Here is a 27,954-nt window from a genome sequence, read left to right on the forward strand (position 1 = left end):
AGTAACAGATTCGAAACAGTAATGCTACCATCCACAAGATGAAATATTTCTGTGATCTTTTTCACCCTGAACAGCAATCATAATCAAGACTCTTGGTTGTCCTAAAAAGACTTTATCATTTTATTTATATCTTTCTTTAAAAAAAAAGAAAAGAAACAAAAAAGTCAAATATACAGTTGGTATAATTTAATGTGTATATAGCTACATGGAAAGTAACAGAAGATCCATAGGAACACCGAGCAGAGCAGCCTGGGGAGAGATTACACTAGCAGTGGATAAAGACAGGCAGTTTACAGTCACGTCTTCAACAGATGAACAGTATAGGGACAGGAGACAGTTTAGAAAGCCTTTTTACCAGCCAAAAACATCTTTGTGCATAAATCTCTGTTTCATTACGGGCAGGGTTATTGATTGGGTTAGTTTTGGAGATGGGGTTAGGTTTAAGAGTTTATTATTTACAAAGTATTTATTCCCCCTCCCCCCTCAAAAAAGCCCTGCCTGACTCTCTCTTAGACACAGAGGATGTACATTCATTAGCTGATTTCTGAGGGACACCAGACAACCCAAAAGGCACTAATGCATCAATAGAATGTTCCATGTGTGGGGCAGGAGTTGTTGGCCTGGGCCTTCCTCCCACAGGCAGATCACATCACACCCACTGATCAGTTGCAGTCTGCCTTCAGTGGGCTCCATCAGGAAGAGTCCACAAAAGAGCTAAAACTGACCCCGTGAGTGCAAACTACTTGAGATGCACTCGCTGGAGATTCCTAATTCAGTCCACTAGGAGCCTCGGTTTCCAGATTTTCATTCCAGAACACATCATAACCAGAGACAGGCATCACTAAACAGAGTGAGTTGGGAATGGGACTAGGGCAGAAGTAAAATGTGGACTGGCTTGAGGACCAGACTGAAGACGTCTGGCACAGTATGGGGCAGAATGAAATATTACTGCAAAAACAATGAAGGAGTCTCCCTGTGCTGGTGGTCTTTGTTAGGCATGTGAAATTCAATTTGTATGCATATACATATACACACGAATCAAATCATACACACAAATCAGATTTATAAATCATCTATTATTTTGTGTATAAAGTGTTTTAAAATGACTTTGCAAAGCAGCACAATGATTTAAGAAATTATTTTATCTGAAAATATTAACACATCATACATCAGTTGTAATGAAAATCCATTCAGAGGAGAGGAGATTCATTTCCATCTCACCCAATCAGCAAACAGCCCACCTGGAACGCACAGTCCATAATGCATTGCGAGGTAGTGAATAATGTCTACAGTTGGCTTTTCCATTCATACAGAATAAAACAAAACAAAACATGGTAACATGTCAATTAAAATGGTAACGTCAATTAACACCATCAAGAGGCATTATAAAGGATTCCGTGTCATAGCTATATTGAGAAAAGTCAGTGCTTGATCATATACCCTGCAAAAAGTGCAGGCTTACACTCCAGACCCATACACTAAGCAGATGAGAACCATGGGCTTCTGAAAGCATGGCAGTGAGTGGATCAGCGTGAACTATTCCCCAGAATGCTGAAAAATACTGGTGCAATAATTTTCACATTGACAGCATTTTTTGGAACACCATGCCCACCACTCAGGAGAGAAGAGCAAGCGAGGAGTGAGAGGGATACCGTTGCTTTCTACTGCACAGCTGAATCGCAGAACCATTGTGAGTTGTGACTTTTGCATTGCATAGTTTGCTTACTTAGCCAAATGGTTTCCAAATCACAAACGGATTTAAACATTTTTTAAAAATTCTTTGGCAGAGCTGGTCTCTCTCCCAGAAGGGGGCGCTGGTGTTTGCTATAGTACACACCTCCACCGCTACCAAGGGGCAAACAAGCCAAAAATGTTAATGTGACTAACAATAATGTAACCTATGGGAGCAACATGAAAACCAGCAGTTATCAAGATTGTCACTTTGTGTCTTCCTGCGCATGACCACGTACTCTACAGCGGATTGGATATAAAGAAAAGTATAGCCTGAAAGAAGCGCATGCTACGTGGTCTGATCTTTCCGCTTCTGTGACACTCGGCTAATCCATATGTTGAAAGACAAAGTGAAGAATATGAATAAATTAAATTCTTTTTAAAAGGTTTTCTAAAGGCTTTAAAACTAAAGTCAAAGCTACCTGCTTTCAGTTTGTTTTTCACTATTGTGATATCATAGCTGAGTGCTATGAACCACAGGAGTTGAGATTGAATGTGTGGTGTCTGTGTATGTGTGTTAGAAAACAACAGGTTTATGATCTCAATGACCTAACAACTTCAACACTTAAAACACAGAAAATTAATTCTAAAAATGACAGAGGTAAGTATTAGTATATCAGTTTACCTGTGGACCATGGTCAGATCTTAATAATTTTGGCTTTTTTTTTTTTTTTTTTTTGATGGCTAGGAACTTTGTTGGAAAGCACCATTCACAGCATTTGGAACATTAGAGCATTCCAACATCTCAAGTCCGACAATTACAGGAATGAACATCCTATCATCTGCTTCATTCACCTGTGCCACATGACCACATATACCAGTTTACAACAATTTGTGTGTGTGTGTGTGTGTGTGTGTGTGACCACATCTACAAGCTTATGACAATTTGGTGGTATATATTTGTTCTCCCAATCAAAATGTTTCTTGCTCAAAGCGCAATGTCTTTAACTAAACATTAAAATATATATTTTTAAGGTAGGTGTGTGTGTGTGTGTGTGTGTGTGTGTGTGTGTGTGTGTTGGACAGTAATCTTTGAACAGGCACTTGTGGCTGCTGGCATGGGAATGGTTTATAAAAAATGTTTGCACACATTGGTTTGATTTCCACTTCCATCTGCAGCTGCACTGTACAACCTGCTCATTTGGTCTTTAGGTAGATGCAATGAACAGTGAACTTTTAAAGTTCAGAACTTCAAACTGAAAAATGCCAGTTTCATGACACTTGTCTTAAGGGGATACATATCTGAAATAACTACAAACATTTTCTTAATGTTATATTCTTCCTTCATAATATATTAGACTGGCAACTTAAGCAAAAGTGTATATCAGAAATGCTTCCTTGTTGCTTAATCTTGTTTTTAAGTTTAATGGAATAATGACACTGTGTAAAATGAATCCCCACTATTTTACAAAAGAACACCCACATTTTCCTCAATTGATTAAGTAAGAACAAGCCATACCATACAAAACTATTTTCTGATTTACACATGGAACATGTGCCATCATATGTTTTCTTGCTTCTAGTGACCAATTCTACAAATTTTATTTAGAATATGTTTTAAACCAATTTTTTAAAAATCCACTATGGTGTGTGGAAGCCAGGACAGAATTGTGCTGGCATGCTGCTGTTTCTGGGGATCAGGGTTCTCTGGGGACTGAGGTTTCTGGGGACCAGGATTTCTGGGTGGTCACCCTGGAGATTATTGCTGTCTCTGTCACATACATAATACTCTCACTCAGTGGTCTGCCACACTATCAAAGAAACACCAACAAATTTCAGCCATTCAAGAGAGCTAGCTTTAAAATATTCCAGAAAAACTACATATGCGCCAAATGAGCCAGGAATTGGGAAGACCATTCAACAGAGAACCCTACAATCACACATGGCAACACCACACCAAGCCAATCATGAGCTGGGCACTTCTGCTGGTGCTTGTTTGTTTGCAGTGAAAAGACCTGCCTCTGGAGTGTCTATTTAATAAAAAATACATTCAAAAAGGACATGGCTGTCAGACTTCCTACTGAAGCAAGTGGAAGATTGTGTCTGGCATGATAGCTTGCTCACAGTACACAGGTGTGTGTGTGTGTGTGTGTGTGTGTGTGTGTGTGTGTGTGTGTGTGTGTGTGTGTGTGTGTGTGTGACCAGCATTCTTTCGACTGTCTTGACCTGTCTGAACTTCACCCTGCTACAAGTGACTACAAGTGACTTTCCAGTCGACCATCCGACGCAATGAACTGTGGAATATGGATTCCTGTAGCTGTTCAGATTTGCTGAGGGCTTTTTGCACCAATTCCTCTTGCTGCAGGGGGCTCTCACACAGAACCCCGTGTCATGGTGGCAAGAGGAAAGGCGTTGAGAAGGGAACAGATACAGACCCTCTCTCTTCCTTCATCTGCTCACACCAGAGAATCTGCTGGCTTCTCTTCTGCCTGCCAGTGGGGGTAACACACAATGGCTGTGGAGAGCTGTATGAGTGTTCTGGCAGGACCTAGCTTCTCTCTCTCGGTTTTTCTCCTTCAGTAAAACATATACTGATTGTCGATGGCTCTCTTGCGCCCCCTATCTGACGGATCAAGTTCGTAATCTGAGTCCCGATTGTGGAGCAGTGGAGGGAGGGGGTTTGGGTGCCGGAGGAGAGTTCTACGGCCTACCGACTCACTACGGCGGAGCAGGACGGGGCCAGGGACAGGCGCGGGGGTGGGGTGGTTGGGCAGTAAAGGGAGGGGTGAACGGAAGGCGAGGGCGTTGGAAGCGGAGGCTCCAGGGTGGGCTCCAGCAGGCGGCGCGCTGGACGGGTCCGGTGGAGTGACAGGGTCCAGGCTGCAGTGAGCAAGGCTGGGCTCAGAGCTGCAGCGAGAGAAAGGAACCAGCACCGGAGAACCCAGAGCGGAGCAGTGACCTGAAAGAGAGAGAACATGGACCCGTTAGTGCCACAAAGCATGACCATGGCTGCATCTGCTCATCAGCATGTTTGAGCCCTTTGCTGTGTTTTCTCATTTTGTGAGCTCACTTCCTCTTTATACTCTTTAAACAGCATTACTCTGCTTGACCTACAGGGGGCGTTGCTTACTTAAGAAAAAGCAAAAAAAAATTGTTCCTAATCTAATTCACTTAAAGGGTACAAAAACTTTTTCCCCAAACTAGTCTGTGGGCCAGTGATTAGCTGAGGCTTTGTTACACAACAAGTACTGGCTTTGTCACACCTGCAAAGGTATATTCATCAGATAAACCTCAGACAGACAAAAAAGGGTGTGGGTGGGTGGGTGGGTGTATTGTGCATACATAGATATGTGATTTTCTGTGCATGTGAGTGTTTAAGTGTGTGTGTTTGTTTCTCTCATGCCTCTAAGAAGCTGAGAGGGAAACAGATCCTACTGAGAGTCTGTGTTTGTATGTGTGTGTGTGTGTGTGTGTGTGTGTGTGTGTGTGTGTGTGTGTACGCACATCTAATAGCACGCACCTGTCCAAAACGCTCTTGGAAATCTGATTTTGAATTTGTTTCAATTAAAGATTTTGAAACACATACAGATACACACACACACAGACTTTGCAAAAGGAGCAGATCATCTGCACTGCACTGAGTTCCAGAAAACCCCAGTCAGAGGACTTCAGCCGCAGTGCTAGCTTGACATAATGTCTAGAAAGTGAGTAACACTGACACTGTGTGTAGCCTGTCTGTAACTGAAGTCGTGCCCACAGAGTCAAACCATTCAGTTAACAACTGTACATGTACTGAAAAATATTGTCCAACAGTGCAACCTGTGTGGAACTACCTGAAAGCTCCTCAGCCAAACTTCCCCTGTGATAGAGCGCAACTCTGATTTAATGGCACTAATGAAACCACGTCTGACTGATCAATGGTCCTATTATGTGATCGACTGAATAAACGTTTTCTAATGATTCAGTAGCTTCAGTTACCTGAGTAGGTGGGAGTAGCCAGCACATAACTGGCCAACAGGACGTCACATGCTGTCCCGCACTCGAGTGGGATTGGACAGACACGGAAGTGGACGAGCATGTCCATGACCGAGCGAAAACGGAGGTGCTGCACACGACACTGGCCCCACTCCGTCAGAGAGAGTCGCAAGTGCTGGGGGAGGGGCCGGGAGGGGAGGGGTTTGGGTGACGAGGAAGGGGATTAGGAGCATAGAGAGAGAGAGAGAGAGCGAGACAGAGAGAGAGAGACAGAGAGAGAGGCAGAGAGAGAGAGACAGTGCAGTATGTTAACTCATACATTCTTGGTTTCAGATGGTGAACAAATTTCAGTTTAAGTGAAAGAACGTGTGACTAATGGGTGACGTGTCTTCCTGTGCTGAAAACAGAGCATACATCATATATGGCCTTCTTCCTTAAAATAGGAGCATGACATTTAGAGCCTTTCTTACGGACAAGTATTTAAGGGATACCCTGCTGCCTCTGAAAGGCTAAATACACCAGATAAATACATGAATGGGTTTGTGTCAACAAGCACACATTTCCTTGGTGATGAGTCTACCTTGGCCTTGCCCTGGTAGTTGAAGGTGAGGACATAGTCTCCCCTCCGTGTCTCACTCTGTCGGACCAGGAAGTTGCCATGACCGCCGACCCCAGCATGCTGCACCAGGTTTGCGGCACGCACGCGTGATATGGGCCCGTGGAACCATGGGTAGGAGGACAGGAAGTGGTCTGTTTTATGGTACGCCTGCTCTGCCAGAACAAAGCCTGGAGAGCCTAGAGGTCAAGAGGTCATCCAATACAGTTAATCACAACAGCAAATAAATAAATACGTTTTAATTGCTTTCAACGAGCAAAATTTGATATACATAATGTGTGCATGTGTGGTGCAGTTTGTGGGTGTGTCTCCATGTGTGTGCATGTCAATGCATGCACAAGTTTGGGTGGGTGGGTGTATGCGCATGTATGTATGTATGTGTGTGTGTGTGTGTGTGTGTGTGTATATATATATATATATATATATATATATATATATATATATATATGTGTGTGTGTGTGTGTGTGTGTGTGTGTGTGTGTGTGTGTGTGTGTGTGTGTGTGTGTATATATATATATATATATATATGTGTGTGTGTGTGTGTGTGTGTGTGTGTGTGTGTGCGTGTGCGCGTGCATGCATGCATGTATAAGTGCAATGTATGTGTGTGTGCGTGTGTTTGTGTATGCATGCGTGTGTGTGCATATATTTGTGCAAGTGTGCACGTGTGTGTGAGAGAGTGTGTGTGCATACGCATCACCTTGGCTTCCAGATTCAGTGCTCTCCCTTCGCACCGTGGCTACAGAATCATTCACAGGAAAACAAGGAGGCTCTGGATCCACACTATCAGCACACAAACACACGTTTGTTTTTACAACTTGTAAGGATGTGGGTTCATACATACGTCAAGTTGTATGTAACTCTTCAATGTATTTTAGCATTTTAAAGCTCCAGTTAAGCTATAGAAATAACACAGTTGTACACAACACAGCACACATGCACAGCATGCATGTACCAGCACAGCACAAATGTACAAACAAGTAATTATTGGTGACTTTCTAATATCCACATGCATTTAACATTTTAGTTGCCCTTTCAATGCAAACTGATGGGCCCTTCACTTATGTGATATTTACTCTACCCAATCATGACCTCATCTCTCACAAAGAGCACCTATTGAAATTGTGATTGGTTTCCATGAGTTTGAGCAAACCAGTGAGCAAACATGCAAATAAGCCAATAAACTCATTATCATATTAGGACCTCATCCAGATGACGCTGGTCAAGTTGCAGGCCAGTGGTAGTGCAGTGGTTAAGGTACTTGACTTGTAATCAGAAGGTATCTGGTTCAAACCCCACCACTGCCAAGTTGCCACTGTTGGGCCCCAGAGCAAGGGCCTTAACCCTCAATTGCTCAAGTTGTACTCAGTCATAACTGTAAGTTGCTTTGGAAAAAAGTGCCAGGTAAATGCTGGATGTTAATTGTAACACTTGGCATCATACAAATGTATTTTACACTGTTCCTCTAGGACTTTATATTACCAGGACTGTTTACCTGGTAAATAACTAAGTAGTCCCCTCCTAATTTATTTAGGACATTTTCAACACCCAAATACACATTACACATGAATCTAGCATGATACCTGGAGTAATAAACTAATCCCTGACACGCTGTTATGACTATAATATGGGTGTCCTTTAAAGCTGTGGGGCCGTGTCAGATCTTCCAGTTGCTTCCTGCATTCATTCTGGACTCTCCCCAGGTTTCTTCTCATCAGAGGAAGAAGACAACAGAGAGCTTTATCACACGCGGAGTCGCAGAGGTGCATGGACGAACAAAACGAGGGGGAGGGGGAGAAAGATGGAGAGAGGGCTGAGAGAGAAATGAGAGACTGGTGAAAGAGAGGGAGGAGATAAGAAGAAAGAGAAAGAAATGGACAGAGGATTAAGAAAGATAGAGGGGAGAAAGAAAAAGAGAAAGAGAGAGAGACTCCTGGCTATAGAGGAAGTTGCAAAGCACAAAAGTTTCTGAGTCAGGAAGTGATTCTTGTAATTCTTGGAAAAAAGCAAAATGTTATTGTATGTAATACACACACACACGCACACACAACCTCTTTCTTTTTCTGTTGTGAACACACATGCATGCAGACGTGCAGCGGCATAGTCAAAGCGAGAGCGACTGGCTGGAGGGAAGGACGCAGGGGAGAAGGTGCTGAGTTAAGTTCTTCGGGTTCTTGGTAATCAGGGTAACAGGAAGACTGCTCCCCCACCAGTACACTGCCTAGATACAACTCCACAGCATCACTTCTCAGTACTACCAACAGGAAATGAAACACTACACACACACACACACACACACACACACACACGTGTGCACACATATACATACACACAAATTCACACCATGTGTTTACAAAAGTAACTACATTAAAGATATGTGGTTAAACTCAAGCTAATAAACAATACTTTATCATAAAAAGTCCAAAAATGAGAATTAGCCTATGTATCTAAATGTTGGAACAAAACGTTCTTAAATAATTTAGAACAAAATACATAAACTACATTGTGCACTAATCAAGAGTGTGTGTGTGTGTGTGCGCGCGCGTGCATGCATGCGTGCGTGTGTGTGTGTGTGTGCGTGTGTGTGTGTGTGTGTGTGTGTGTGTGTGCGTGTGACTTAGGGAAACCTAGACTGCTGAGAATTCCTGACATCTGCAGAAATATAAAAGGTCCTGAGACTCCCATTCAGAGAAAACCTCCTCACTTCCTCACACACACATGCATACACGCACGCGCGCACACAAACACACTTAAAAACACATGCACGCATGCACACACGCACATACACACGCATGCATGCGCACACACACACGCAAACACATGCACTAAAACACCCCAGAATGCCAATAGATGATAAACAAATGTACAGTATTCACACTGACAAACATACATTCGACAAAGCACAGACACAGCCTTAAGCTATAAGCAACACATGCACACACACACATATCCACACACAGTCTCACCTTGCGGTGATATGCCCTCTGAGCTCTGAAGTCCAGGAGTTTACCTGTTGCTCATCATCTGCTTCAAATATAAAACTACTGCCAGAGCAATGATTAACCTGAGATGGAGGGATGGATAGAGAGAAAGAGATAGAGGGAGAGGGAGGCAGGAGAAGATAAAGTGATAAAAGATTTAAATAAAAAGGCAAGCACAAGAAAAGACTGCATGAGTGTGTGTGTGTGTATGTGTGTGTGTACGTGCATGCGTGGGTGTGTGTGTGTGCGCACGCACGTGTGTGTGTGCGTATGTCTCACCTTTACTACAAATGTGTTTATGTTATCTGGCATCTCTAGTCGATTACAGCGTCGAATCTCCCGTATGTCAGAACATCGTGCTTTAAGCTTTGGACTTGAACCCTGAAACATACACACACAGTGTTTAACTGCCAGAACAATAATCTATCCATCTGTCCAGTGATGTTTTGTCATTTCCATCAGACCTGCAGATATTAAAACAGATAAAACCTGTTTTATGCTCCACACCTGTTAAAGGGCTATCTACAGTGAGAACAGGCCAGAAACTGAGAAAAGCATCACCTGAGCCAAAATAAACCATAAAACCAAGCAGATGTGCTTGGGAGCAGCTGTAGAGGGCACTGTTGAGCACAGCAGCAGAATACAGCGCACCACAACAGCCAAGAGCAGTCCTATGAAACACTCGCACTGAACCAGCAAACCAAACATATACACACACCTACAGAGAATTAAACACACACACACACAACCATATCTATATACACACACAAGCATACACACGTAGACACACACACATGCATGCATATTCATATACATGTACACACATGGACACACATTCTTGAATGCACAGACACACACGCACAGTGGCTGGTTCTTCTAACTGTCTAATGTTCACATTAGAATCACTTCCATTTCCTTTTCAGAGTTCTAGAAAATGCTGAATGATTACATAGAACCCTCTTCACATATGCACACGTGCACACACACGTGCACACACACACGCGCGCACACTACAATTCTGTGTGTGTGTGATATGTATTTGAGAGCAATTCTCCCAGCCTTAACCATAAATCGGCTAAAATTTCATATCCCGTTTTGAAGTTTAGATTTCTGTCAGTGTTCCTCGAACTCAGTCACATACACTCATAACTGACAAATCTCACACAAACACACACATATACAGAAACTACAGGCATGTAGTAGAAAATCGTGTGCAGGAGAGTGGGGCTTCATACAGTAAAGGCTGCTGTGATTCAGCTGAAACACACTCTCATGGACAAAAACGCTCACACACACAATTTAACTGAAACACACACTCATCTGCTCCTCATCAAATGAGTCACCGTGCCCTGCATTCTGAGCTCCAGCTACATTTTCTTTTCTTTTTCACAGATTTAGGCTGTTCGTGAGAGGGGAAATAAATGAATATATTAAATAAATAAATAACCATTAGTAACACTGAGTATTCTGATTAATGTAATGTCTAAATTTTAAGTTCAATATTTTAGATCTATAAAATGATGTGAAGAAATCTGGATCTTGTTCAGTGTTTTACCATCTTACCCCTGAATGCTGTCACAAGTTTGGTTGCTGGTGAAAATGATGTCTCACAGCAGAAACCATCACCTGAACAAACACTAAATACCACTCAGACTTCACTATACTACAGTAATACTGACGTCATTATTAATATAGAGGCAGGACCTCCAACAATACTCAGACTTCACTATACAACAGTAATATTGACATCATGGGTAACATAGAGGCAGGACCTCCAACAATACTCAGACTTCACTGCCAATGTGAAATCACGTTAAAACTGGCAATTTTAAAAAGCACTACAGCTGCCAAGGTCATATGCTACATACATGTTTAGTGTGTGATGATGGCACACAGTTACACACACACATACACCCACACAAATACACGCTAACACGGTTACACCATCATGGTTAGTCCCTCCCAGCTTCCATGTTTTCCCTGTCTTGTGTATTTTGGTTCCTTGCCGTAGTTTAGTTTTCTCCGTCCCTCGCCCCAACCTTAAATTTACGTATTTAAACCATGTCCGATTTATGTATTTAAACCATGTCCGATTCCCTGTGTTTTGGGCTGTTCATTGTGTTCATGATGGCTGTGCATGTCTGTATCTGCATGTTTGTAAGTTTTGTACTCCGTGCCTACATGTTCCTTCTAGCCTTCGTGTTTGTTAGCCTTAGCTCTTCCTAGCATCTTTGTTATGGCCTGATTCCCCAGTTTACCTTCGTGTGCCTTTGGTTCCTTTATCCTAGCCCTTGTTTTGTGCATCCTCATACTCATACTCTCCGTGTTGGCTATATGACCCTGGACTACTCCAAGGACTCCGATTTTGGATTTGCGCATAACAAGTCTCGCTGTTCTCTGCACACGCGTCCGCTCACCATTACACACACACAGTTATATATACACACACACACGACTCTTGAGCCTGTCAGGCTGAGCTACTAGTATACCACTATAATACTACTACTACTGGCTGACACCTTCGTGCTTCAGCCTGGGTTTTACATCTCTTTCTTTCTCTTTATTTTCTCCCTCACTCCTTTACCTCTCTCGCCGTAGCAGAACAAAAGACCCGTTAATCTGTTCAGAGCAGGAGAGAGAGTGTGATGGAGAGAGTGAGAATAGAGATGGATAGAAAGCGGCAGGAAAAGGGGAAAACGAGAGAAAGCTGATGAGGAGGGAGAGAGAGAGAAGAAATGAGAAAGCGTTGGGGGAGAGAGAGAGAGAATGCAGGGACTGATCTAATGGAAAACAAGAGTAAAAGCATTTTTTTAATATATTGCCCAAAATTAATAAGTAATACATTCTTTAAAAAATTCAGAAACTGAAGAGTGTTAAGTTTTCTTGATGACTCTGAGGAACATTCTGTTCTACTGGGAGAGGAAGTAGAAACTGTCCCCACAGCGTTGAAGTCTGTCTCCGCTTTGTTTAAGGATGGAGAGGAAAGATGCTACCTCCTCTCCAGGATACTTCGTTTTACACACACACACACACACACACACACACACACACACACACACACACACTTATACTCACTCACACACTCACACGCACAGTGTAGGTATGGCTTTCTGCTGGTTCATTCATTTATTTATGTAAATGTAATGTTTTTGTTGTTGTTTTTATTTATTATTTATTGTTTATTTTCATACATTCTAAATGTCACTTAACTTTTATACTGCTTTTGCAACACCATAATCAATCATGCCAATAAACCTCTATAAATGATGGAAGGAGAGAGACAGGCAGACAGAGAGACAGACAGACAGCATGTGCTTGTTGCTTTGTGAGTTAAAGGTTTGAAGTGGCTTATCAAAGAGATGCATAACAGGTTCTACTCGGGGAGATTTTTGCTTACATGGTATGCACTGTTTTTTTAAGTGTTTTTATGTGGAAAATGTATATCTACTCAATCATTTGTGTGTGTGAGTCAGAGAGAGAGAGTTGTGTGTGTGTGTGTATATATATATATATATATATATATATGAAAACAAATCTGTCTCATTGAAGTCTTAACATTTCTTGCACTTAACATTTCTTGCATAATAGAGTTCACAGCCAAGTTGAAATTACAAGATGAACTGATTTTCAAACTGATATGTGTATAATATTTAGCTGGAATTTGGTTGTTCCTCTGGTGAATTTGGACTGATCTCCCCAACACCTTGATTCTTTCTGGAATATTTACTATCTGGCTTTTTTGAGGGTTAATAGTCAGGGCGCAGCTCTAACACGTTTAGTGTGTCTAAGTACTGCTGTAGACCCTCCTATGTTGGACACAAAAGAACCAGATTATCTGCAAAAAAAATAAGTTTAATGGTGGAGTTGGGTAAAGTAAGTTTGTGGAGTTTGATAGAGTGATGTAGCGGATTGGTTGATATAGATGTTGAAGAGGGCGGTGACAGCAGGCATCCTTGCCTCACACCACATTGAAACTGAAGAACTCTGTTTATTCCCAATCTTAATGGCACATTGGTTGTTTGGGTACATTGTTTTTATAATACTGTATGTTCCTCCTCCTTATACCACATTCAATAAGTTTCTCTCTCCCTTTCTCATTTCTTTCTGTCTCCCTCCAGCTCTCTTCTTCTCACTCTCTCCTTCTCAACCTCCCTCTCCCTTCATCTTCTCTCCCTCTGTCTCAGACCCCAGGCACAGCTCTGAAAAGAACAACAGGTCTTTTGTTTCTTCCACTACATTGAGAGGTAAAGGAGCGAGGGAGCACAAAAATAAAGAGAAAGAACGACGATGTTAAAACCAGGCTGAAGCACGAAGTAGCTCAGCCTGACAGGCTCAAGAGTCATGTGTGTGTGTGTGTGTGAGGGTAAGCGTGTGACTGTGTGAGAGCCTCTCTCTGTGTGTGTGTGTGTGTCTCTCTCTCTCTAGGTGTTGTGGTTCACCTTCTGTAGCCTGTAAACAGGATGCTCAGTCAACCTCTGTGAGCATTAAGATATGACTTTAGTGTATGTGTGTGTGTGCAGTCAGACCTCAAAACTCAGAATTACCAAGGCAGTGGATCCAGGTATAGTTTAAACCTCAATATGTACAAGAGAGAGAGAGAGAGAGAGAGAGAGAGAGAGAGAGAGAAAAAGAAAATTATATATATATTTATTTATTTATTTATTTATTTTTGGCATACTGGACTCTTATCGAATTCTAAAACGTGTAGGAGGTAAAGCATACATCATATCATCAGATCTATATATTTGAATAATAAATGCGTAAGCTCACCCTAAACAACACAGATGTAAGGACCTGCTCTACGCAGATGAACTGCTGCTGCTGATGATGGTGATGATGACCAAGGAGAAGGTTTACACTAACGGCAATTTTCGATATACCTCAATATTTTCCTTTTGTGAACGCACCAAAGAGAGCCGCTTCATAGTAAAGTGCATAAAAGGGTCAGAAGGGTTTTCAGAGCTTATCACGAAGACCCTGTTATAATTTTGTATACAGCTATAATCGCATATAACCCCGGTGAGTCGTGTTAGCCTTCCGCACCGTTAACTACCATGTGACACCGATGTTATGTGGATATAGTCAAATAAATCCGAATATAACGTACAGGTAATAAGCCCAGTACCTGTAGTATGAAGGATGAAGTATTCTTGTATATCACAAAACCAGTCGGGGGTTTTAATTATATTTAATTATGTTTTAATTATGTTTATTAGGCTGATTTCCATTTATTTTACATTCATAAAAGATCTCTAAACTTTTGGCTGCATCTAAACTCCAGTATGAAACCCTAAACCCAGTCCCGTCTGTCAGCTGGTACTGAGACTAACTAACCTACTGACCCATAACATGCAGAAACCTCAGCCCAGCACTGCGTAAACCAGTCCAATCAGTTACCAAATGATCGCACAAAGTAAAGAAGTCTGTCTGGAACACTGGGACAACGGCACCAAAACCGACCCGCCGGGCCCTAAACAGAGAATATGAATTAGAGGAATATATCCACCATCCTGACTGTGTGGTCACTGTGAGAACAGTGAGGTTAAGAGAGAGAGAGAGAGAGAGAGAAAGAGAGATTCACACACACCCATCATCTCCACTCAGCTAAATCACACACAAATACATGCATGTAAACATACACAGCTGGAGTACCCTCTCACACACACACACATTGCTGAAACTCTCTCTCTCTCTCTCTCACACACACACACACACAAATGATTGAGAAGATATACATTTTCCACATAACAGGGTTTTTTTTAAAATGTAAACAAAAATCTCCCCGAGTAGAACCTGTTATGCATCTCTTTGATAAGCCACTTCAAACTTTTAACTCACAAAGCAACAAGCACATGCTGTCTGTCTGTCTCTCTCTGTCTCTTAGAACTGTTAAATCTTTTCATTGCTATTGTTAATAATTTAACTGAAACAAGCCCAATTTAGACACTTTTAGATGGCTAGCTGTGGGAGTGGTCAGCTGTAACCTCGCCCACTGTCTGCCTGACTGAAGTGCCAGCAGTCATGTGGTTCCTGCTCAGTGCTGTAGACTGACCACCTGTACTGATCATTTTAATGTGCTCATTTCATAGGTAACAGACTAAAGTGAAGTATTTCACAGACGTATCTGACACAGTTGTCCTGTGTGACACTACTGCTAGGCATTACTGATTTTTCATAAATGAAATGAGATATTTGTGTGTGTGTGTGTGTGTGTGTGTGTGTGTGTGTGTGTGTGTGTGTGTTATATGAATATGATGAAAAATATTTGTTTCGGTCATATTGCCTTATCTTGTGTGCGAATGGTACACATGTGTCACATGGCTATGTGACAGAATTCTTGGTGTTGACAGTCGCGGTGCTTTTGTGGAAATGGGGATGTGGGCGATTCCATTTTGACTGATGGAAATTGAAACTGTGGCCTAGATATCAATATGTGGAGATGTTATCAGCGAGGTAAAGCAGGCCTGCTTGATTTAGTCAGAGGAACAGAAGACATTGCGATCTTCAAAGTCTCCCAATCTTCATTTCTCAGTTTTCAGACTGAGTCAGAGCAAATTATGTGGTTATTTCTCTCTGTAATTTACACAAGCATTACTGCATTCAAAGGGAAAATATTACAAATGCATTTAAGAGTTTCAGAGTTAATAATATTAGACTAGAAACAATAAATAAAATTAAATAAGATGAAACACTAAACAAAATATAAAACTCTTATTACACTGTAGTACATTATTATATTAGTAATATAATTCTGATTATGTGTATTATGAATATAATTCATAATTATTATTATGCCATTATGATATATAATATTATGATATTATCTTTATTGATGAATGGATTGTTGGTCCCCACCATATCCAACCAGGGGACTACAAATGACTGGTAACAGTTAAGCTACTTGTTAAGCAGTACTAATCAACAACGCCTGAACAAAAGCAACCATTCAGTATCTCCCTGCTCTTCGCCCTTAGGAAATCTTACCATGAAAAAAAACCCTGTGGAAAGCCCAGCATGAAGACAGGAAGATTTCCTCCCAGGCCTGTAGAGATGTCAGGACAGGAGGACATGCTCTGTAAGGCCATGTGTGAAATCTCCTTGCTGTGGGGTGGACGAAGCTTCAAATGACTCTGTGTGTGTGTATGTGTGAAAGAGAGAGAGAGAGCGAGCCTGTGTGTGTGTGTATGTGCGCACCTAGTTAGTCAGTGGCTGCTTGTTAAGCTCCTCCTCAAGCTGTATGTGTGTGTGTGTGTGTGTGTGTGTGTATATATGTGTGTGTAGAATAGGGCTTTAACACACAGCAGATGTAAGTATGTGGTTTTCTAGAATCATAAGTATTTTCCATCAGACTGCTTACAATCATCAGAAAGAAAACAGAAGAGCCTTGGAAACAAACCTTTTTTGAATTTCACTGAACTGCAAATGAGCTGTTAAATGTTTATCAGCTAATGACATTAACATCTCCTTAAAGCAGTAAGCATAACACTGCTTCTGTAGGAACATTACTCAAGCATGCATCATCAGTACCGCTGGCTCGGAGCCCCACCCAGGCTGTCTGCCATCTCCACCTCCAACCCCTTTAAAAGCTCTGCAGCTGGCGTCAGGCCAGGGCCCATCTGCAGGGCTCTCTGTTCCCTCTGGAGCCTATCCAGGATAGCAGAACCATGAGGCACCAGGACATGTCCTGTCAGAATGCTCGGATACCAGCAGGCCAGGATACCAGGACACACAGATTAGGAAGGCAGGGTGCGTTACTGTGGCACTAGGACACCTGGATGTCCCACCAGGACAACAGGAAAACCAGCTGTCTACTCTGGACTGCTACTAAAGTCTCTACAAGATACTTGCAATTAGTTAGAAATCTTTCATTCATTAATGAAGACTAGTTTTTGACCCAAATTTGTCATGGTCAACTTTTGTTACTACTTATGTCCAAAGCTTGGTGGAAGTAGCACATGGTGAGATGTGTGATTGGATAGTAAAGACACAAGTTAGACATACAATCTCACACACACACACACACACACACACACACACATCTCTACACATTATTCAGAAATGACACATTTAGTGCCAGTGTTGTAGCATGTACGTAGCTAAGTGAGAGAGTGCAGTTAGTGGATGAATGAATGTCGTTTATTCCAGCTCTTTCCCATGGCAGTGGTTTCCTGCAGGACCCATTAAGCAAATTCTCCATCCACCATCCGCCCACAGTCAAAGAAGTTTGATAGTTTTCCAACAAATAAATAAAACAAAAATTCTCCACATTCATCTTGCTTTATCGCCTGTGCAATTTGCAGGAATTTTGAATGTGACAAAACTGTTGTAACCAACAGAATATCAGAAGTAATGACTCAGGTACAAGAATCTACAGGAAATCAAATTAACAAGTTCACCATAAATTGTAAACCTGCTGAGCGAGTAAGACGCATTGTGGAACATATCTGTCAGAGTGCTGATCTGAGCGCACCCAGACACAGCAGTTCTCCTCTAATGGCACTCGCTCATGGTTAGTCATTTGATGACTCTTTCTCCAAGCAGTGACCTCCAGTGTATCAGGGCAAAGGTCACAGAGCCCAGCTTGCCATCTCTGAGCCCAGTGAACTCTAGCCAGAGTAACTCCAGCCAGTAAAATCAGCAGATATGCCATTCAGATATAATGATTTGATTTTGCACAAACTAAACAATTCTTGTGATCAGCTTCAGCCATTGTTGCAGAAATGCTGAACTGAGTCAGTGCTAATGGTGGTGTAGCTCCCCATGGGGGCAGAGTTCCAGCTCCGCCACAGGGGTGGAGTTCCAGCTCCACTACAGGCTAAAGCCCAAAACAGCCACTGCTATGGTGTTTAATGGTCAAACCTTCAACTTTGGTGTTTAATGGTCAAACCTTCAGCTCTGACATGATAAGGACAGGACAGTTCTGTGACATCTCCCAGCAGATAATCACAGTTGTTTATCGTTGGGGTGCAGGCCGTTCTGAAGGCAGAGTTAGGACTTCCCTGCAGCACACTCTCTCACGCACAGCAAATTATCAGGCTCACAGCAGCTTCCTCTGTGTGCTGCTGTGTTCCGGGGCTGACTCGGGACCAGTGCCCAACCCCCTCTTCTCTCTGGCAGAGCCACAGCCACTGGGCCACTGGGCCGTATCCAGATCAGTAGGGAGGAAGCAGCTCACCCGTCTGCTGCCAGCGTCAGACACGCAGAGCAAGGGCAGACACAACGCACCCAGAACAGACTGGGCATGAGCCTGGCTCTCTCTCTCTCACTCACACACACACACACACACACACACACACACACACACACACACACACACACACACACACGTGCATACTCGGACACATATGCAGATGTGTATGAGAGCTTGAAGCCATGCATAAGCCAAGTTGTGCTCTAAGTAAGGAAAGATCTGGGCTGTCAATCTTTACTCTCAGAAGGACCGGAGTAGGCCTGGGAGCTTGGAGCAGCTCTCAGCTGTTGCCTGGGACCTTTGCCTTATATGGGTACTCACACCAGGACCACAGCACTGCCTCGATCCCTCAGCTCCCAACCAGCTGACTGATCTGGCCATGACCTCACACAGATAGACATCTGATTGGCTGTTGAAATGACCCTCTGAGCCCAGCAGTTATACAAGTTCAAGAAACAGAGAGACAGAGAGAATAGAAAAACATTCTAACTATATTTGCTTTGGTGTGTGGCAGACACACTGACACCAGATTTGTCATTGCACTCGTTAACACAAATTCCACTCATTCCCATTTATTTAACTTGTCACATTTCAGGCAACTCCACAAAACAAACTGCAGTAAACAGACCTTAGAACTGCCCCAGCAGGCTCAACATCCAACAGCCACCAAGCACTTACCACCTGAGAGACTGACCAATCAGAGCCATCCAAGCCAAACACTACACAGACCACCCCAACACCACACACTACCCATAACACCACACCCAGCGCCTCTAACACTGCACACACTGTCCGGACTTGGTGTGTTTGTGGACCTGGCCAAAAGCAGAAGAGAGCTGTTATGCTGAGCTATGTGAACCTCGTTAGTGAGCTGGACTTTGCAACCAGGTGTGTGAGTGTGAGCATATGCGTGGATGGTGTGGTGAGACAGACTTCTCTCTCCGTTTCCCTCCTACCTTGGGTGGGTCGTAAAGCTCCAGCTGGAACCTGTCGCTGGTCCTCCTGACCAGTAGGCGGCAGCGGGCCCAGTTTGGGGGCGTGTCGGAGATAGTGTCGTCCACCACCAGGTAGCGGAGCTGCCCTTCCTTCCAGGCGCTGTCTGCTTCCTGTCGATGCTTCCTGGTTCTGAGGGAACGCAGTCTGCCCAGACCCAAACGGTTCAGCAGCACCTCTCCTCTCCAAAGGCCGCCGGAGGCCGCCGCCGGGGGAGTGTGAGGCCGAGGTGGAGGAGTGTTTTCCGCTGTTCCCGAGGCCCCGCCCTTTCTTTCTGATTCATCTCCGGAGCAGCTGTGGGCGGAGCCGTCAGGGAGAGGGCGTTTCTTGAAGAGCCGGCGGACGCTCTGCCGCATCTGACTGACGGAGAAGTGATTGACGCCGGCAGGGGAGGGCAGTGGCGAGGGTGTGCGACGTTCCGCAGGCTCCGGCTCCAAGTTGTGGACAGGCGTGCGATTTGTAGTGTCATTGGGCGCACAGCGCAGCAGCTGCTCCTGCTCCCTGGCCCCACCCACCACGTCCGGTTTGTGTGCCAGAACGGCAAACAAGGCCCCGCCTCTCGGCTGCCCCGCCTCCCGGTAGTCGAGCGCCCCCGAAAAGGAGGCAAGGCGTAGGCGGCCGGTCACGGGCATCGGCGCAGGGGGTGGGGCGGGGGGTGGGGTCTCCTTGGCCACCTCCCTACTGAAGTGCCGCTGGAAGAGGGTGCTGAAGTGCCTGCTGAAGCTCTCCGGAGGGACGACATCGTGCGGGTGGTGGGCCCGGGCGAAGCACAGGTACTGCTGTGCCAGCTCTCGTGCTGTCGCGCTCGCATGCAACTCGCAGAACTCCGTCCAGCCATAAGGGGGAGCTATGGGCAGCGCACTGCTGCTCGCGGGCTGCTGGATAGTGTTACCATTCATTGCAGTAACCAGCACAGCTGAGGAACACTGCGTTCAAGGGACACACAGAGAGAGAGAGAGAGAGAGAGAGAGAGAGAGAGCGAGTGAGAGAGAGGAAGGAAGAGAATTACAGAGCACTAATACTGCAAGGTTTCATTTTGTTATAAATCAGAAATTTAGAAAACTGACCCAGCAGCATCACAGGATCGGAAATGCATCACACACACACACCAGCAGTGTTTAAAGCCCATGACCCAGCAAGACAGCGCCCTGGTGTGTGTGTGTGTGTGTGTGTGTGTATTAGCCCTGCCCCACTCATACGGCTTCAGTTCAGTGTTGGGTTCACCTCTGACCTTACCAGCGTCATCTGCCGGCACACCAGTGGAGCGTGCAGCATACCAGCCGGATCTCTCAAACAAGCGCTGACGAGCTGGGCAGAACTTCCAACATGGCACCAAATTTTAAATGGGTTACCGTGTCTGGTGTAAAGACTGTGCTGGCCCACCCATAACCTGTTACACTGGCTGAAATCTCATACACCCTCCTACCCGAGTCTCATTTGGCTGTTACTTAGGTGCCAAATTGAAATTAAAGGAAAAGTATTTTTTAATCATTACTAAGAGGTTTTAGCTCAGCAAAGTGGGCTCGTTTCCGATTGCCGCAGTTAGTTAGCTAGCTACCCAATTCATTTCACAGGGGGACCATCTGGGCATGGCTCCTTTCAAAAGATGGCTCAGCAGGCTAGTTCCTAGCTAACTAACTTCTATGCCCATAACTAAACATACACAGCTAGCTCACATTAGCCATAAACAAGATATTAAACACAACTTAGCTTGTGAGCTAGGTAATGCTACTTAGCGCAACCTCGAGCGCCCTTCTGTAAGGCTGTCACACCAGACTAGCACAGACCCCATGGAGACATAGAATGACACAGAATGAAGTGACGATGGTGAAGATGCCCCCAGCCCCTCCAACTCTCGAAGAATGCACAGGAATTCAGTCAGCAGTTTCTGTGGCCACAAAATCACACACAGATCTCTGCATCACGCACAGCTGAACTCAGCTTGTATTATGATGACTCACATACACACACATACACTGAGATCTCTGTCCACACATACATACACGCACACACGCTGGGAGGAAGTAAATGGGTAATGTGTCTGAAGTTACTTCACAAACCAGTCATAGAACAGAAGCATCATGGGGAAGAATCTTTGATGTAATGAATGAATCAAACACTATTTGCTAGATTAAGGAAGTCCCCACACAGATACCGACCATTCACATGATTTATCATTTACACCATTCATCTACAAATCTGCTCATCCTAGCACATTTACTCTGGCTGTATGAATCCTGAGTGCAGCCTTACAGCTTGTGTGCCTGTCATTAACATTCCCTTAGCAGTAATCAGCATTCATCTATATTTCAAACTCAGACCACATAGCCTACTGCACATTATACACTGCATAATTGTCCCTGTAGTAGCATATAGTATAGTATTCAGTATGTGACAAACAAAAACCATACAACATCTTGTGAAAGATTTTCCGTAAGCTGTTGCATAACGGGATGCAGTACACCACGAAGACAGCTCTGGTCACATTTTGGAATATTTGGGCGGTGTGGTACTTCACCCACAGTATTTTTCACGTGCTGAACAAATTCTATTTGGTTGTGTGCTGCACACACTATAGTGATCTGGGGCACAGACAGTGTGTGAGTAGCATGCAGGCCGTTTCCAACACAGCACTGGCACCAAGCCTACAGGTATAAGCAGTGGTGGTTTGACTCGTATGAGGGTGTGAACCCAGAGAAGGCTCGTCAGTGGTTACTGCTGAGTACTGAGAACCGCTGATGTTCTCTCTTGATGACCCATGAGCTCTCTGATCTGAGAACAGTTTTGACTTGGCTGGACCAGTGTGATGGAGCAAAACATCTGTGCTGGTCAAGTCTCCGCTCCTTTCTTAAGGGCCCCGCCGTCTCTCCCCACTGTGACAAGCGAGGGGTGAGGAATCGTGGAGAAAATGTCCGAGGACATGAGAGGAGGAGGAGGAGAGCCTCTCCGGTGCTCACTCATGCTCTCTTATCTGATAACAGGAAGCATTAACCTACATACAGAAAAAAACCCTTCTCAGTGTCAACACAAGTGCACGCTCACACACTAAACTTTATGTGGATCAGATTGTTAATAAAGAGACTGCTAGCAACATACACACTAACACACCAATATTTCAAACATAGCCAACCTAGCCTGCGACACATTGTATAGTGCATACTGGTCTCCGTAGTGGTATACAGTATAGTATCCAGTATGGGACAAACACAAACCACACTACGAGGTCACGCGAATGCACGAAGGTTTGGTGCACACTCGCCTGCCCGCATGCACGCACGCATGTAGAGGCGTACATGCGCGTGCGTGAGCCGCACAGCGGCGTACGTGCGCGTGCGTGAGCCGCACAGCGGCGTACGTGCGCGTGCGTGCTGTGTGCTCGCCCCTTCCCTGGCCCCACACAGCCATAACTTCTATCAGCACATCCAGGCCAAGCATGACTCAGCAGAAATGTCCTCCCCATCAACATCACTTCCTCTGTCGCTCCCACACGTACGCTCCTCCTTCCCTTTTAGTTCCTCTTTTGCGCTCTTATCTCTAAACCCCAAATCTTTCTCTCCTTCCGCACGGCTCTTGCTCGTCCCGTCTCTTTAATCCCGATTCTCACCTGCTCTGCCCTTCCCCCAACCTGAGTCCCGAGTGGGTTTTACATGCACAGAAAGTCAAAACATATGTTTTGAGCACACTGCCATTTCCCACGTGCACCGCAGTGCCAACTCCAAAACTCAGTCAGTTCAGCAAACTGTCCTGGCAGAACTGAAACAGTGTACTTGTATACCACAGCAGAGAACAGGACCTTCAGGACCCGTGCACAGCAGGACCGAGCTGTAGCAGAAGAGAGCAGGACCTGCAGCGCTCAAGATCAGAACCATGTGAAGAGGAAGTCCTTAGTGGAAGGCCTTATTTGTGTTGATATTAGTGTAAACAATTTGACACACATACCCACACATAAACAACCACACACATACACATACACACACACACACACACACACAGTGAGACTTGTTCTGCAGGATGAGCAAGGGTAGTTTTGTCAAACAGTGGCATTTTTGGTCTTTCTCATTTTCACATTTCAAGTGAAGTTGAAGGGTCATTACAGGCGTTATGGGTATTCCTTACTTCTGCAAGCTAACAGGAAAAAAAATGACAAACATTTGTCTTTAAATGTTGCCACAGCAACAGTAGTTACCTCAGGCAATTTGTGTGTTTTTGCCCTCTAAGGGGATATTTGTGTTATTATGCATTGTGTAGGTTGTGTATGTTTTGTGTAAGAGACAGAGACAGATGAAGATAAATTGTGTGTGTGTGTGTGTGTGTTGAAGAGAAGCAGTATACATGTGTTTGCATGAGAGAGAGGCATGCATATCTTTGTGAGTGAGAGTGTGTGTGTGTGTGTGTGTGTGTGTGAGAGAGAGAGTGAGAGAGAGAGAGTTAGAGGGAGAGAGGGAGAGAGAGAGAGCAGGAGGCAGTGGTCACAGAGACAGGAAACCCAGCCCTGCCTTAGCAACACACACACACACACACACACACACACACACACACACACACACACACACACACACACACACACTGTTCTCAAATCTCTCTCTCTCTCTCTCTCTCTCTCTCACACACACACACACACACACACACACACACACACACACACACACACACACACATACCGCTCACACTCAGACGTCACCAGTGTGTGGGCATAACCAAAGCCTAAATGTGAAGATGTTTTCACAGCTCTAAAATCACCAGACCAGCGCAGCAGGGGCCATTTGTCGTGCATGGGACACTGATGCCTGAAGGAACGAACAGAGGGAAGGGATGCGGAAGCGCTGGTACAGCTGTAGTCCAGCACATATGAAGCATGAAGAATGTGCAGTGAAGGCAGTAGGTGAAGGGTGCAGGGGGTAGAATCCACTCCTGGGTGGTGGTGCCCACAGGTTGGTTTCTCTGTGCCAGGGCTATAATGGGCAGATGTGGCTCACGCACCATCCATCCATCCAGGCAGGCACACACACCGACAGCCAGATCACACCAACCGAAAGGTTTACACGTACACTGAACTGAGGTCTTTTCTCTCACACACACACACACACACACACAGCTGTGGAGACTTTTTTCCCCCCTCTATTGTGTGTGTGTGCGTCACACTTCCTCCGAGTTGGCCAGCCATACTGCTCACATTGTGTGTGCCCATTGCTTTCCACACAAGCTCCCTCTCTACCTTCCCCAGCACTAAACACAGCCGATGAGAGAGAGAGAGAGAATGAGAATATCTCAGAATAGATGTATAAAGCCCCCTGGGGTGGTTGTCTGTGGGAAGAGCTCCTTGTAAATTGTGTGTGTACTCCAGTAGTATGTGTGTGCGTGTGTGTTTGTGTAACAGAATATTCTAGCAGTGTTTTTGTGTGTGTGCACGTGTGTGTGTGTGAGAGAGAGAGAGAGAATTCCAGCAGTGTGAGAGCAGTGTCACAACATTTACACATGCAAAACTGCAGGGACTGTCTGCTACATCCTGCATCTGCACCAAGTCCACATGCGCACACAAACACACTAAATGTGCCTCCTTTGTGTTTCACTTATTTAACCCTCCTGGTTGTGCAAACAGTCCCTCCCTCCACTGCTCTTCTGTCTCCCACTCTCCTCCTTTCCTCTCATTCAGAGAGGGACACACACACACACACACACACACACACACACACACACACACACACACACACACACACACCAGCGGCTTTGAGGGCGAACCGTGACTAATGGTGGCGCGTGTTTGTGTACAAATGGTTTGCTGGAGAAAGTAATGTATAATGTATACTTCATAATCTTAATAATCAATTCTCAAAACACCTTTCATGTTAGAATTCAAAATATTTGCTTTCCGTGTGTATGCACACACGCACGTGTGTGTGTGTGCATGTGCGTGCGTGAGTGGGTGGGAGAAACAGATAGAGGGTGGGTAGAGAGGTGAGAACACAGACCTATTAAATTTTTAAATCATCCATATGCAGTTCTCATAAAAGATCTTTTTCACAACACACGCAAGCAGATCATGCACTTGACTACGCGCGCGCGCACGCACACACACACACAATTTCTGTGAAGATAAATAACTGTGAAGTGACGATGTGTCTGAAATCTTCCCGTTTCACTTCTGTAGTCTCGTATCTCTCACTCCCTGACAAACACAGCAGGTGGGCAGTCACCCATTATTTTAACTTAACATACACATAACACACACATATGCATAAATAATCAGAATTCATACGTCTTGACTCATCTTCTGTTGAGAAATCACCTTCCTTGATGGACTCTGTAATGGAGGTTCTGATTCTGGAAGACAACCCTGATACGCCACCACGGTCAGCCTGTCCTTTACAAACTACAAAACCAGAAGCCAAGCACTACATGTGGTGTGGGTGGAGAGGGAGTATCTGATCCCTGACCCCAATGCCCTGAGCTCCCATCTTCTAAAGGCTTTGGCTACATCTCAAACACTCACCCACACACAATTTATGACAAAAAAATAAAAATAAATATTTTTTTAAAAAGAAAAACAGAACTGCTCTTTTGCAGCTATACTGAGCTCCATGTCCACCTTCCCATGGTGCAACAGAGTCTGTGTGTAGCGCCACCAACAGGACGTGCTGTGTCGTGAATGGGGTAGCTTAGAAATCTGCCAACCACATTACAGGACTCAGATCTGCTACTAAACTATGGAGAAATATCCAAACAAACTACTCAGCCATACGAATTAACCAGCCAGAGGAATCTTTATTCAAATATGTACCATAACAGCATCAAATGGGTAGATTTTTGGAGAACCACACCCACCTGTGCAAAACACAGGCACGCACTATTAGTGAACCAGTCAAGATCCCTACACTCAAGTCTGAATAAGTCATTATACTCAGAGAAGGATGTCAAAGACAGGCTGGGTGATTCCTCACGACCTGTGTGCGACGAATTATGAAAGAACTTCTTGTAAATAACTCTACAATTCGAGCGCTGGTGACTAACACGCAAAAACGCAAAGCGGGTCGACTGAGCCTAACCCCTCGAGATCGGTCACGTCTTTGCTGTTCTAAAATCACAGACTAAAGTGAATAATCTCTCTCCTTGAAGCAATCTTACAGATCTCTCTCTTCAGGGCGACAATTAAACTAATCAACTTGGACGTAACGGTTTAAGAGCTGCACCATGTTAACGGCGGGTAGAGCAACACTAGCGCAGATATAATAAACACTAACCAGCCTATACGACCCACATGAATATGAAAAGGGGAAACTAATACAATAACTTTTCGCAGCCATTCAAAAGGAAGAAAGGTCAAACGCAAACGTGTGGTTTAAAACACCGGCCCGCTGCAGCGACCGACGCGAGACGCGCACCGAGCGCCCGCGCGCCCCGCCGCGTGGATGTGACGCGCGTTTTCTGAGAATTGCTACGTACTTCGCAAATCTTTCGCCAGGCGAGCGCATGCCCTTTAAATATATCAGCCGTCGGGGTCCGTTTAATCGTTATGCAACAACTTTTTAACTACTTGGCACAACAAATTAAATAAATAAAACAACACCGCACTGCCGTCCGGGTAGCAAACGATACTGGGACAAAACCCCGAGACCGCTGCGCGGTCTTTGTAGCGCGTGTGTTCTTTAGCACGCTCCTGGAAAGCGGAGTCGGGAGACTCCTGGACACCCGCGCTCTCCGTTATCTACAAAAGAGCAAGAAACCTCTGTCCCCAGAGACCCGGGCCAACTTCTCAGTCAGCCGAGTCGCACGTCCGAGCCGAGCAGACGCCTCAAGACGCACAACATCAGTTACCTGCCAGCCCGTCGCCCGTCACGCTCTCAGTCATGTTGGACGCGTGCAACAACAGCCGTGCGCGACTTTCAGGAAGGAACCCAACGCGCGGAAAAAAAAAAAAAAATACAAATAACAACCCTTCTGACGAAAGCGGCGACAACATGCAACGACACAAGACTGTGTGGCACCAAGAGGAGAAGCGTTCCGCCAAAATAAAAGCCACGCGCGGTTATTTATTTATTTATTTAGGCTGCTCAAATCAGCAGTTATTGCACAGTATCATCAGATTCATCTTAGGCACACCCATTGAACCTCAACTGCTAAACTTAAACTTTAATAATCGTAAAATACATATATTTAGAAAATTGCTTTAATAAAATTACTTTAATACGTCAAATGAAGAGAATGAGACTTTTATTCTCACGGATTTATACTCGTTAAGCGCCTTTGGAAACTTTTAATAGCTCTTGCTTCACGTGCCTTTGACAAAACGCTCGATGTTAAGTTTCAAATGCCAGAACTTGACGACTTAATATTGCATAACATCAGAACCGTCTTGTGTATCACCTCCATACCTTCATGCTGTTGTCCCATGTGATTACAACATTTTGTTGTTTTCTCGTGGCAAAAGACGAGGGCGTTACTGGAGGCTGTTATGTCCAGTTCAGAGATCCTTGGACAGTTTTCAGTTTACTGCCACACCTGCCGCTCTGTTCCTTATCTATGTGAATGTG

At 44.5% G+C, this 27,954-nt stretch overlaps 1 protein-coding gene across 1 annotated transcript; it reads right to left on the reverse strand.

Annotated features, from left to right (window-relative positions):
* Positions 1 to 1,124: 1,124 nt before the first annotated feature.
* sh2b3 (SH2B adaptor protein 3) lies at positions 1,125 to 27,583 on the reverse strand. Its single transcript, XM_035526190.1, has 8 exons — positions 27,239 to 27,583; positions 19,390 to 20,352; positions 9,523 to 9,624; positions 9,229 to 9,326; positions 6,963 to 7,045; positions 6,227 to 6,441; positions 5,650 to 5,821; positions 1,125 to 4,630 (listed from the first exon to the last, which is right to left on the reverse strand). Exons 2-8 carry the CDS (start codon positions 20,323 to 20,325, stop codon positions 4,248 to 4,250), a joined length of 1,989 nt encoding a protein of 662 aa, XP_035382083.1. The 5' UTR covers positions 20,326 to 20,352; positions 27,239 to 27,583; the 3' UTR covers positions 1,125 to 4,247.
* Between the last annotated feature and the right edge of the window lie 371 nt (positions 27,584 to 27,954).

Source organism: Electrophorus electricus, chromosome 5 (assembly GCF_013358815.1).
Source record: "Electrophorus electricus isolate fEleEle1 chromosome 5, fEleEle1.pri, whole genome shotgun sequence".
Classification (NCBI taxonomy): domain Eukaryota; kingdom Metazoa; phylum Chordata; class Actinopteri; order Gymnotiformes; family Gymnotidae; genus Electrophorus; species Electrophorus electricus.

Excerpts from the sequence above, each read along its gene's own strand:
- sh2b3 (XM_035526190.1), bottom strand. The coding sequence starts at position 20,325 with ATGAATGGTAACACTATCCAGCAGCCCGCGAGCAGCAGTGCGCTGCCC. Across the intron at positions 9,625-19,389 it reads AGCTTTACGACCCACCCAAG|GGTTCAAGTCCAAAGCTTAA; the intron begins GTAGGAGGGAAA and ends TGTATGTTTCAG. Across the intron at positions 9,327-9,522 it reads TAAACACATTTGTAGTAAAG|GTTAATCATTGCTCTGGCAG; the intron begins GTGAGACATACG and ends CCTCCATCTCAG.